Source organism: Coturnix japonica, chromosome 13, assembly GCF_054131305.1.
Source record: "Coturnix japonica strain WE chromosome 13, WE-NBRP24, whole genome shotgun sequence".
In the NCBI taxonomy this organism is placed as follows: domain Eukaryota; kingdom Metazoa; phylum Chordata; class Aves; order Galliformes; family Phasianidae; genus Coturnix; species Coturnix japonica.
The window spans coordinates 981,829-995,210 of record NC_140675.1 but is presented as its reverse complement, the minus strand read 5'-3'; the positions used below and the strand labels follow the sequence as shown (position 1 = coordinate 995,210).

The 13,382-nt window shown below is 44.1% G+C and overlaps 2 protein-coding genes across 8 annotated transcripts in view; one reads left to right on the top strand and one right to left on the bottom strand.

Annotated features, from left to right (window-relative positions):
- The window catches only part of LOC146758538 (ankyrin repeat domain-containing protein 42-like), a 58,643-nt gene that overhangs the window by 16,215 nt on the left and 29,046 nt on the right, over positions 1 to 13,382 (top strand). For 4 of the 7 annotated variants that reach the window (XM_085514554.1, XM_085514550.1, XM_085514553.1 and 1 more), the window contains one exon: positions 502 to 2,377. The exons of 1 other annotated variant lie outside the window; for it this stretch is intronic. In XM_085514554.1, coding sequence (XP_085370680.1) covers positions 502 to 1,030 — 529 coding nt within the window. In that variant the 3' untranslated portion in view covers positions 1,031 to 2,377. Of the gene's footprint in view, positions 1 to 501; positions 2,378 to 11,250; positions 12,274 to 12,397; positions 12,940 to 13,382 lie in introns of those variants that run through there. 2 more of the 7 variants (XR_014934013.1, XM_085514555.1) reach the window with 2 other exon arrangements.
- LOC146758540 (ankyrin repeat domain-containing protein 42-like) lies at positions 3,502 to 10,384 on the bottom strand. The gene is made up of 4 exons (XM_085514556.1): positions 9,243 to 10,384; positions 8,676 to 8,811; positions 5,389 to 5,589; positions 3,502 to 3,843 (listed from the first exon to the last, which is right to left on the bottom strand). The coding sequence occupies exons 1-4, from the start codon at positions 9,303 to 9,305 to the stop codon at positions 3,710 to 3,712; spliced, it is 534 nt and encodes a 177-aa protein (XP_085370682.1). The 5' UTR covers positions 9,306 to 10,384; the 3' UTR covers positions 3,502 to 3,709.

The following is a 13,382-nucleotide window of genomic DNA, read 5'->3' as shown; positions in this document are numbered from 1 at the left end:
CTCAGGTGGTCAGTTGCTGTTATATATAGGTATAGATCAGAATTAGGTCTCAGCTAAGCAGTTTCGGGAATTTAATAGTTAATTTAATAGCCACTGTGAATGTGACTGATGTGACCTGTGCAACTGGCTCAGCCAGTGCTTCAGCTTCCTTTTAGAAGTGTCATGCAGTCTCTCATTTGATTGTTCCAAATCACTTCGGAAAGTGTGCACAGGAGCCAGCTGCTGCTGGGGGCGGAGCTGGGTTTCGTCCCATCCGGAGCCCGGCGCTGGTTCGCTGCGCAGGGAGACGTCTCCATCTCGCGGTCAGAAGAGTCGAGCACAGCTGACTCTATGGTAGTCAAAGCAGTCGACGCAGGAGCTTTTACAAAGGGTCCCGAGCCAGGAGTACGCTGCATTTGAGCTGTTTTCTGCTCTCACTAGCCTGCTCCTTAAAACACTCTTGGAGCGGACTGGGCACGGCTGGCTGTTCTTGATGCTGTTTGTCCCCTTTGTGTTTTGCAGGACCGTGAGGGAGCTGGAGGCTCAGCTGGAATCCGAGCGAGTCAGGAGGGAAAACCTGGAGAGCCAGCTGGATGGCTGCCGAGCCGAGATCGGCCGCCTCAGGGAGAGCCGGGATAGAGCCCGCAGCCCTGCTGCTCTGCCTCCGGTTAGTGGGATGGATGGCAGCCCTGCTGCTTTGCCTCTGGTTAGTGGGATGGATGGCAGCCCTGCTGCTCTGCCTCCGGTTAGTGGGATGGATGGCAGCCCTGCTGCTCTGCCTCCGGTTAGTGGGATGGATGGCAGCCCTGCTGCTCTGCCTCCGGTTAGTGGGATGGATGGCAGCCCTGCTGCTCTGCCTCCGGTTAGTGGGATAGATGGCAGCCCTGCTGCTCTGCCTCCGGTTAGTGGGATGGATGGCAGCCCTGCTGCTCTGCCTCCGGTTAGTGGGATGGATGGCAGCCCTGCTGCTCTGCCTCCGGTTAGTGGGATAGATGGCAGCCCTGCTGCTCTGCCTCCGGTTAGTGGGATGGATGGCAGCCCTGCTGCTTGATCTCGCTAAGATTGTGAGGTGTGGTGCAAGGAAATTCTGGAGTGAGTATGTTAACAGCTTTCAGCTTGGGACACTGAAGTGAGCTGCAGCCTTTGCTACATTCTGAACTGAGAGGTTATCAGTTTGTCCCGGACAGAGAATATGAATTCTCTGTATTTAGAAAAGGGAGTGAAATGGTCCTTGAATGCTTCCATGGTGACTGGCTGCTGGCTGTTCATCTTGCTGGGTAGCTGATGCCCAGTTCAGACTGGACTGGGGACTTTAGGAGTTGTCCCCCCATTCCCCAGCTGCCACAGGTCATAGTAGCTACCACGCATATTGCAGGATCACTCTTTTGCATCAGAACTCTCCTTCAGAATGGGTTTATTCTCCCCCCTTTTGTCCCAGGCTGGAAATAGAGTTAGTGGAGGCCTGTATTACAGCATTGCTGTGTGCAGTGGCTGAATTCAACAACTGGTCTCATGTCATCTTAATTATCAAACCCACTGACAGCAAAGCAGGTGCAGATAGGTTGACTTACTTAGAAAACAGAACTAATTCTTCTGCCTGTTGGAATAAGGAGTGAAGAAAGACAGTGCTTACTGCGTGCATTCTTTTTCTCTTCTTTATCCAGGATTAAGTCTTCTTTGCTATCTGTACTCCCTTCCACACCATGTCTTTCAAAAAATGCTATGTTGCTTGCATCCAGTTCTTCATCACTAGAGTTACCATCTCCAGTTCTTTGGGTCAAAAGTTCCACAGCTGCTAGCTGGGCAAATCTGCACAGAGAACAGTTAACCTACACTGATATAACCCTGTAACCTATAAGCACACAGCCATGCCCCCCACATGAGATAGAAACTCTAAAACACTTTGTGTTCCTGTCCAGAGGACAGTGTTTCAGGATCTGAGGAAGCATTAGTGCACAAACCATGAGCAGCAATCTCCTTTCCACAGCGCTCTGCCTCACTGAAATCTTATTACAGCGACTCCCACTTCAGAAACATGTTTTGCTTTGTAGGATTTCTTAACTGAATCTCATCAGCAACTACATTACTTTTATCAAATAAAAATCAACCAGCCTTCTCTAGCTCCCATTTGCTCTGTACAGCTGGAGCACACAGGCTCGCAATTTTCCTTTTGCAGATCCAATAGTTTTCATCTTTCATGCCTGACCTTGCTCAAAATAAATAAGTAAAAAATAAACGTTCAGACTTTTACAGCTACGATGTGGCTTTGCTTATCAGTGTAGTTCAAGGGCTTGATTAGTTCTTGCTTCATCACCAAAAATCAGGAGTAATTACAACAAAGCTGACTTGATATTTAAATAGTAAAATAAATGTTGAACAAAAGAGCTGTGGCATGTACTGCTACCTCTTGGCTACGTCCTTTGGAGTCTCTCCAGCATCATCTGTAATGTCACAGTCAGCCCCCATTTCAATCAACCACTGCAAGCAATGGATATGCCTTTGTCCTGCAGCTGGGGGAAGAAAGGTAAACACAAGTCAGCCATGTACAGCAGCGTTTTGAACTTCCTACTTCCCCTTTCTGTCATGGTTTAACATGACATAATTTGGGTTCATTAAGACCACAAAGGAGAGATGCTATTTCAGAGAATATGTGAGTATATTGATTTTTAGGGAATATCACACGGAGTGGGTTTGAACCTTTTTCTGGTCCCTGAAATGTACGTGCAACTCTTTCTGTACGTGAGCTTTCTGTACTAAATGTTCTCAGTCCCATGCATCAGCACGGCTACTGCCCACACTGCATGGTCCCCAGTAATGATGTCTCACATATGGAAGATTGTCCTTGGCATGTCTGTCTGAAACCAGCGAGCCTTTTTCTTAAGGTAAAACAGATCTGCCTCTGACAGCACCCCATTGGGAGATGTGTCAGACTAAAACAAGGAAATGTACTGATAATCAGCCATAAAAGTTCTCCGTAACGGAAACACTGGAGGTGAAGTTTGGGGGTGAAACAATTGTTGGCTAGAAACTATCCAAGAAAAGGTAGTGGGAAGAAATGTGAAGGAATGTAAAGTTTTTCTCTACATGTTTTAAAAAATTCTGCCATTTTTTCTCTGAGCAAAACGAATTATGGGAAATTGTGTTAAAAGCATATTACAGGAATACCTCTATCTTTTCTTTGCCATTTCTATTTGGATACAAATTGTTTTCTTTTTAAAACAAACTGTTAATAGCAGGACTAGGGGAAATGGTTTTAAGTTAAAAGAGGGAAGATTTAGGTTGGATGTTAGGGGGAAGTTCTTCACTAGGAGAGTGGTTAGGGCCTGGAACAGGCTGCCCAGTGAGGTTGTGGATGCCCCGTCCTTGGAGGTGTTCAAGACCAGGTTGGACAGGGCCCTGGGCAACCTGATCTAGTAAATGTGTATGTTTGGTGGCCCTGCCAGGCAGAGGGTTGGAACTACATGATCCTTGAGGTCCCTTCCAACCCGGGTCATTCTGTGATTCTGTGATTCTGTGATTCTGTGTTCTATCTTGACTTCAGCTTGGTTATTTTGTTGTTAAAGTGACCCCTGCATATGCATATGTCATTAAATGTTTTTCAAGGTTGCTCCTTCAGGCCTTCAGAAAATGAGATGCTGGTTTTCATTAAGTTTATCTAATGAGCAGCCAGTTGAAAATTTAAGTAAAGAAGCCAGCAATAAACAGTAAAAAGCTCAAACACTGATCATAATTACTTACCTTTGTGCATGAGAGTGGATCCCTTATCATCCCGCTCATTAATATTGATTGCTCCACAACTCACTAATCTTCTGAGTTCTAACAAGTCCCCTCTGAAAGCAGCGTCATGAGCTGGGAAATCTAAAACTGAAAATGAAATGCATGTTTCTGAGCAGATGCCAGTAATTCCACAAAACCTGCTCATATTTGTCTCAATTTGCATCTTTGATAACAACTCACTCACAGGCATTCCATAGCAAGGTTAATGCACCTTTAATTAGCTAAAATGCAGCTGCATATCTAGGATTGTTCATCACAGACTTGACTAAACTTCACTTGGTTACGTCTACAGGCATCTTATACAGCTGAGTGATTAATTTCACAAATCTGAACTAAGAAGTATACCTTTATTTTATAGCTAATGTTTATTACTGGCGGTAACAGTAGTCATCTACCTATTCAGATTTCCATAGTCTAAACAAATACATAAACTATACTACTTCTCCCCCTCTACTCAGCTCTTGTGAGGCCCCATCTGCAGTACTGCATCCAGACCTGGGGTCCCCAGTACAGGAAGGACATGGAGCTCTTGGTGCGGGTCCAGAGGAGGGCCACTAAGATGATCAGAGGGCTGGAGCATCTGTCCTATGAGGAAAGGTTGAGGGAACTGGGCTTGTTTAGATTGGAGAAGAGAAGGCTCAGGGGAGACCTTGTTGTGGCCTTCCAGTCCTTGAAAGGAGCATATAAACTGGAGGGGAAATGGCTGTTTATGAGGGTGGACAGTGATAGGACAAAGGGGAATGGTTTTAAACTGAGGCAGGGCAGATTTAGGTTAGATATTAGGAGGATATTTTTCACACAGAGGGTGGTGACGCACTGAACAGGTTGCCCAAGGAGGCTGTGGATGCCCCATCCCTGCAGGCATTCAAGGCCAGGCTGGATGTGGCTCTGGGCAGCCTGGTCCGGTGGCTGGTGACCCTGCACATAGCAGTGGGGTTGAAACTGGATGATCACTGCAGTCCTTTTCAATCCAGGCCATTCTATGATTCTACGATTCTTGTTTAAAAACTATTCATGCAGGCCATTTGATTTTTCTGGTTATTTTTTATAGGTGGAGCGTGTTAGTGTTTATACCTGTAAGCACAATGACAAAAGACTAGCAGATAGGGAAATCATGTGTCTGGGAATAGTAGAGAGGTGAAGGTGCAGTGCTCATATCCTTGTTCTGTTCAGCGTCCTCCTCTGAAACCTCACCACCCTCGTGTCCTTTGCTATGCTGACTGCAGTAGTATTCCTGGTTAGCAAGTAACCTTAATTTCAGTGGGATCTTTCCAGGCTAAGCAGTTATTGAGAATCATGAACAGGCAAATCTGCAAACTCATTGATTCTGGATCTCTGCTGGAGTCTAGGCAGAACATGGGCAACTTGGTACAACAACTCATATTGCAACACAATGTGAGAAGCTTTATTCTGATTATTGTAAATACTATTTATGAAGTTGAGCAGAGTATCCCAGTCTAGCTGTCAGTAAGAGCCACAAGCATCCTAAGCAACAGTCATACCTTACAATAGCAATATATAAAGGTTATAGTTCTGCTCATACAAGATTTCAGAATCGAGTGCTTCATAGAATTACTATGTCTATTTTAACAGTAAATTTTAATCAACTTTTAAGATTTGATACCTACTCACCTTCCTGTGTCTCTGGATGCTCCCCCTCTTTTTCCACACTGTCAATATATTGCAGAATATTGTCTTTATAGAACCTCTCAGCCAAGTCCCTTGGAGTCTCTCCATGGTCATTCCTTGCTTTTAAAGTGTGCATAACACTGGCCATTTTACTGACCAGGAACTTAAAGCAATGCAGGTGTCCTTCCACTGCTGCCAAATGAGCTATGGAACAAGGGGAAACCAAGTATGTTAGAGCAGGGTATTGCTGACCACCAGGAAGGCAGTGTTTCCACCAACTGTTAGATCTAGTGTCCAACACTGCACAGTGGGAGGGAGCAGGCAGCTGGATACGGAATGCTCAGCTCCTATCCAGGACAGAGTTCAGCTATAGGCAAAGGAGGTAAAAGAAAGCTGTCAAAAACAGGATCTGAAAAGAAAATGCCCTGTCAGAGCTGACTGCAGCCAACACATCATGACACTGCCAAGAGACCCCAGAGCAACAACTAGGGATGCACTGGTGGGGTCTTCTGTTTCCCATGGAATGTTTACTCCTTAGCAGCTGTGATCTGGCCTCTCTCTCCTAGATAAGACAACAGAGGGATTGAAAGAGGAGTCTTTGGTTAGGAGTTAGGGCACCTGTTTCAGTCCCACATCCATTGCACCACTCCCAACAAACTGCATCACACCTCTGCAGCTCCATTACTTCACCTTATAAAATGACAGTGACATTCACTTTATTGGGAAGAGCTTTGGAGGTACGTCCCCTGATATTCCCATTAATATGTAGATGTATTCAATGCACTTCTATTACAATTTTAACATTTACAGTTGTGGAGAGTTGTGTGAGCAGGAGCTGTTCTGACCCAGCGCAGCACTGACTGCTTCCCTATATGGCAGAAGTGCTCCCTCCCCTGTCCTTTAGGCTACTCTGAGCTTTAGTTATTCAACACCAGTAGAGTGCCGGGCCTGTAGCAAAGTAAGAGGTACAAAATATATGTTTGTTATTATGTAATAAATCATAGTCTCCAGTCCCATCAATGGGAAGAAGTTGCAAAATAAACACAGTTATTATGCAACGTATTATCACCCCATGTATTAACATAATGTAGATTATCACCCCACGTATTAACTCAGTATGCATTATCACTCCATCAAAATGCTCTGACTGACATTCTGTGGGCAAAAGAGTTATGTATTTCTGATTATCTTCATAGTTGCTAATGATGTATCCAGGACAAGTCCCCTAAGCTAACTTCTGGCACATCACAGAATCACAGAATCACAGAATTATCAAGGTTGGAAAAGACCTAGAAGATCATCTAGTCCAACCATTACCAATACTTCCTGGCTAAATCATATTCCTCAGCACAACATCCAAACATTCCTTGAACACTCCCATGGTTGGTGACTCCACCACCTCCCTGGGCAGTGCATTCCAATGCCTCATCACCCTTTCCGAGAAAGTAATACTTCCTAATGTCCAGCCTGAACCTCCCCTGGCGCAGCTTAAAACCATTCCCTCTAGTTCTATCACTGATTACACGAGAGAAGAGGCCAACCCCCAGCTCACTACAACCCCCCTTCAGGAAGTTAAAGAGAGCAATAAGGTCTCCCCTGAGCCTCCTCTTCTCCAGGCTGAACATGCAAAAGTTGCAGTGTTACAATTCTTGAGCTTTAGGAGCATAGATTTGCAACCTCAGTAAATTCCTGTCAGTACTTTCAGATTAAATTATAGCACTGGCCAGCTAATCTTGAAGCTGAATTATATAAAGATGATTTAAATTGACAGTGGTATGTAGAGCACAGCACTTCTGTTAATCTTTTATTAACAGTGTTACAATGCATTTTCTTTCTTCTGGATGATAACAGAAGCAAGTGCAAACTGAGCTACCTTCTATGTTGTCACCAGAGCACCTAGCATCATGATTCTTTATTGCCTGAGCCACTACACCAGATGTCCTGCTGGGATGTAAGAGCCCCAGGTCCTTTAACAAAGCCTGGGTTTGCAGAACAGAACATAGACATCAGTTTTCTGGGTAAATGGCACTCGGCAGAGGATAAAATATTTTAAAATGGATTTAAAGAATAAATCTAAACCTGCAAACAAGTTATAGAGGTAAGAAAATAGGCTATTTAGAACAAATAATATGACAAACCTTAAGAAGGCAAATGTTAAAGGGGAAACGATGTAACAAGAATAAAGGGTTGAAAGACAGCATTCACCTTACAGAGTAATTTGAGGCAGTAGCGTGGTAAGCAAAGGGACAGTGGAGAAACTATGAAGGGCAAGAAACAAAGAGTGCTCATTTTTTGTGCTAAAGTGGCTACACACAGGATTTTGAAGAGAGTACAGACTATAGATAACACAGAAATACTGGTATGCCATAAATCAAGATGGAGAAATCAGAGGTAAATGAGAACAAGGGTTTTACCAAGCCAGTTAAGAAGTAGTTGGATGCAAAAGCTTGCATATGAACATGCCAGAATCTGATCACACTGGCACAGCTGTTCAAGCTTGGCATACATTCAAAAAGGAGCAGATAGCAGCAGAACCTGCCTGCTGCCCCACCTGCCCTTCTCCTCCTATGATCTCCATTGGCACAGGCACAGGGAATGCCCACCTACACAGCACTCAGTCAGGCTGTGCCTGCTTCTGATGTGAGTTATGCCAGCTCCCAGGAGCTCTGAGCCTTGCCAGCAGCAGTGGGAGCTGAAAGGATACTGCTGCCAACCAACAAGTACTTTGGGATTTATGTATTCCCCCATCATTATAAAAATAGAATAACGAGGTTGATAGCATGGAACAAATCATACAGTCATCGGTTAGGTTTGGAAAGGACTTTAGAGACCATCCATGGGCAGGGAGGCAGTGATGCTTCCCACTAGACCAGGCTGCCCAAAATGCCACCTGACCTGGCCTTGAACAGCTCCAGAGACTTGGAATCACAGAATGACATGTTCAGTTGGAAGGGACCTCAAAGATCACCCAGTTCCTACCTCCTGCCATGGGCTGCCTGCCCCCCAACAACTCAGGCTGCCCAGGGTCCATCCAACCTGACCCTGAGAACCTCCAGGGATGGGGCACCCACAGCTCTCTGGGCAGCCATGCCAGGGCCTCAGCACCCTGTGAGTAAAGAATTTATTCCTACCATTTAATCTCCTTTTTTAGTTTTAAGTGGTTCCCTTCTGTCCTACCAAACCATTATCTATTGTCCTATCAGTGCTGCTGGTGTGTTTTATATATGATGTGCTAGAGTTATCACATCCACAACAAGGGCTGAAAAACCAAATGATTATTCCTGACATACCTGGAAGGTTTCCATCAGTATCCACATCACCTATGCATGCTCCCCATCTAACAAGAAGCTGCAAACAGCCCAAGCGACCATGAAAAGCAGCATAATGAACAGGCTTCCAGTCATTCCTGTCTGCTGCGTTTACATTCTAAAACAAAAGCTGCAGGTTAGTTTATGAAGCTTAGACATGAGACATTCTATAAATAAGTATCAACAGTTCATTGTGCTACTTTATTTAAACAAAATCAAATATTTCTCCAAATTCAAGCCACGAAAGCGGCATAAGACGTATTTCTCACAGGTTCGTGGCTTCATTGAAATAAAACACACATAAAAGTTGTGTTTTCAGACATCTACCACCGTGTTAGTCGTTATATAATACACAACTGGATTTTTTTAACATCTTACGATTAAAAAAATGCAAATTTACACTACAAATAAATTCACAGCGTCACCAATGAGAATGTACCAACAGAGGTTAATCTATAGTCCCAAACCTCAGTTAGTGAGGGGTTTGGTATGGAAAAGGATACCAGACTCTGGCTCTGCATTAGGGAATTGCAGGTAGAAGGCTCTCACCGCTCCACTTCGCAGTATGGTTTGCAATGTGTACGACTGCCCATGGGCTGCACCCGCGGTCATCTCGAGCTTCTAGGTTTGCTCCATTTATTAACAAAGCCTACAAGAAATGCAAAGCTCACAGGCTGAAAGAGCAAACACTGTCTCACAGGGTGACTTGAGATGGTCAGCTGGGTTCCTCTGATAAATCTGATAGCACAGAGGGAACAAACGAGTGCAGTCATTTTACCAGTGACTTGGTTTCAGCTGTAAAGACACAGAGCCAGCTCCAGTAGGAGCACTTTCAGCTGATCTTCATGAGGAAGTGTCCAAACCAAAGGCCTGCCTTCCTTTTGCTGGAGAGTGAATATCTCTACATACCTGCACGCAAGCATCCTGCCCACAGATTGCCGCAAGGTGAGCTGCTGTCCAGCCTCTGACTGTCACACGTGTCACATCAGCTCCATGCCAGAGCAACCAGTGAAGGCACTGCGCAACCAAAAACAAGCTCTTATTCATTTAATAAACTCTTATTCCATAACAATTCTTATAACTCATCTGAGGCAAATGCTAACTATAAATCAACAGTAGATGTTACATTTCAAACAGTGTTAGGAAATGACATGGTCTCAAGGCTTCATCCAAGGGCACAAAAAGCACAACCAACCTACTAATTGCAATGACTTGCAGTGTGCCTTCTTTATCTTACAATTCCATACTTAAAATGCAGACTGTGAGAGCGTTCATGTGGCATGAGGTAAAAACACTGGGGAAAAATGGTGCAAAGATGCTCATTTGAAGTCCAGCTAAAATGAACAGCAGGAAAGATGCCATGAATCAAATGTAAAGCCTCAGTTCATTTATTAGGCTTTCTTGAGTATATGTAATCCCATCTCTCCTCTCACCCATCACAGATTATTTTAACTTTATTCACCTTTTTTTCAGCAGGTGTTATTGCTTTCCATGGAAAGCTTAAAGAACAATTAAGAAAATAATAAACTACAAAACTAGTTAAAGCTTTTTGTTACACATCATTACTATTTACTGTCTTCTTTTAGGCTAGTCTCCAGCTCTCTTTCCTTTGGGACTTCATTTTTTATACGGTTATTTACAGCCTTGCTGTTTCAAAGTAAGATCGCTATAAACATTGCACAAGGAGGCTGTAACAGGGAGGTGAATGTTGTGCTGAATGCAGCAGCTCAGTCCTTCTGGAAATCAAATCATTTCTGCATCAACAGTCAGTGTTCTTGCTTATGAAAATGAACTGTATTTGAACTGTTTCTGTAGAGAATGAGGCATGGGACAGAACACTGGGAAATGAACAAACATTTCTGTGTCACTTCTTGCTTGGCTCAGTCACTTTCAGAATATTAAACATATCCTTATGGATTTTCCAAGTGTTCTGAGTGAAGGGGAAAACAAAAGGACAAAAGAAGGTAATGAGGCTAGAAGGGGAGACCAGAAGGCACACCTTGTTTGGTGTTAGAAAAGCTCTGATTTTGTAAAATCTGAGGACACTGATTACATAAACTGCCTGGGGCTTCAGAAAGGTAAAATGTAGTCCTAACAAACTGCACATCTTTCCTTAGTGAATACCTTAAATCAGAAAAAAAGAGCAGGCAGAGATTATAGATCTAGCTTGATCAAAGCTAGCAATGTTGTGTTCAGCCTCTCCCCAGAGGAAAACGTTAACCCATAAAACCTTGCTGTGTCCAAACACTAACATAAACAGGGGAGGAATGGCTGTTTTCAAGGGTAGATATTTTTAGGACAAGGGGGGATGAATTTAAACTGAGACAGGGGAGGTTTAGGTTAGAGATTAGAGGGAAGTTTTTCACACAGAGGGTGGTGACAGGTTGCCCAAGGAGGCTGTGGATGCCCCATCCCTGCAGGCATTCAGGGCCAGGCTGGATGTGACTCTGGGCAGCCTGGTCTGGTTGTTGCCAACCCTGCAGGTGGTTGAAACTGGATGATCATTGTGGTCCTTTTCAACCCAGGTTATTCTATGATTTTATGATTTTACCTCCAGGCTTCCAGAGTGTGCAGCACAGTGCAATGGTGTGAACTTGTGGACTAAATCCACCTCGTCGATAGAGGCTCCACGTTTTATCATTAATGCAAGCTGTTCTACATCACCAGCTTTCACTGCCTCATGTACACTGGTGTAAGTTTGCTTCTTCCTGACATCTAGTGAGGGATAATAAAAGCATTAGCCAGCTCAGTCACATTTCAGAGAGATGAAAGAAGTGATGAATCAAATAAGCATCAGGGTGACAGTTTATAAGAACCAGACAATAGTGTAACCTATGAGAGGGTAACTTGTATCAGCACAAGTCTTTAGCCCTTTGTGTTTCCCAGAAGCAAACCAATATTCAAGAACCTGAAAGAGCCACGTCCCCTGCAGCCACAGATAAAGAACAGGACAGCAGAGAAACTCCATCTATGTATACAGATGCTGGATCAAGTCCAACCCAATGCTGGCTCTCTTCCTAAACTGTTTCATCAATCACGCCTTCAGGTGTTCAGCCATTGCTCCTCAGGGGCTCTGCATGGCCACACTCCTTACTGCCACCCAAGGACACGGCACACCAAGGGCCCTTTGCTAAGTAGGCAAACCTTGCTAATAGGACATAAGGTCACGCAGATGCTCTTGACTGAGCTGAACCTATCAGTTAAAGCTGCTACATAAAAGCAATGCTTTATACAATGTGTTAGTCATCCTGCTCTGTTCTGCTGCTATACCCATAGCACTGCTCTGGCACAGGTTACTTTGTTAGAAACCTAGTATTTTTCTCCCACCAAAGTCAATAGTGTTTTCGTGGACTTCAGTGGCTCAGAATCAAACTCTGAATGTAGACACAGCGTGGTCCAAAAAAAAAAACAAAACCATCACCAGGCCATGGGATCAAATAGTCTGTATTTTCCTTCAGGCCTAGTTACTGTTTGACACTGTAACTGTAAACAATGGGAGCTGGATATCTAAATCCTCTTGCAACATTTTGGCATTTTGCCTATATTTGCCAATAAAAATAAGTGATGTAAGTAGTTTTAATGGCTGGGATGGCTAACTTGAGATAGCTAAGCATATGAGTAAGCCAAAACAATTGATAATCACCTTCTGGAGTAGTCATCATTCTGGAACCAAAACGCACCAACACTCTTTGATTAAATTTCAGGCTCTAAGAAGTCTTGAAGAGGCAGGTTGTTGTTCTGCAAGTCAAGCATACACAGAAATATTGGTCTTAAGTTATTAGAGCCTCAGTTTTCCTGCCCGTGGAGAAGAAATTGAGGCAACAGTTCAAATAGTTATAAATGTGAGATCAAAAATGTTAAAGCATATCAATGAGTTGCTGCTCAAAGGTGCCTGGCGTACATAAAAGCAGAAATTATGATGAAAACAGCTGACGTTGTTTACCAGTACTTATACCTGTTCCCATGTAGTCTGTAGCATGAAAGTAATGCTTGGCCAGATTCAGCACTGCCACAGAGAAGAAAAGAGGGGGTTAAACTGTTTCATTAAGCAAAGCTGAGTGTTGTATCACACCCTGGTGTACCATCACTTCACTCCCACTCCCCCCAGCGCCAGGCTGTACCACTGCCCTGCACAGAGGCAGCAAAACAGTGCATGAACCAACACCAGCTGCAACTCAGAACAGCTCATGTTGGAAGGGACCTCCTGGGGTCCATGTTTTTAAATAGAACTTAAGTACATGCAGCATTCTCGTGTTGTGTTTTCTAAACAAAGCATCACTAGGACCTGATTTTCCCCCAAGGGAGAGACTTCTCACGATGCCAGGTGAGGGTTACAGACTTCAGCACGGTGATGCAGGCTGACATCAGAAGCATATCTAGCCAACCAGACTGCTTGCCAGAGCACAAATGTGCTTAACACCACGTACCAGTGCAATGGGTTCAAGGTAATATTTACTGTTTTTTAATCCAGAACAATTTTGCCCTCTTTTTTCTTCCAGAAGGGGCAATGAACTACAGCTGTGTGCAGGTGGGTGCCAAGCTGCAGCCCCATGGCGCAGGCACCACGAGCACAGCTGGGACTGGAGTTTAATGAACAGCTGTTAACACAAACTCCCTACAAAACACAACCAGTTTTGAGAGCAAGTGATATTTTCCATAACTTCAGTGCACTTTGTTATCAAATGCTTG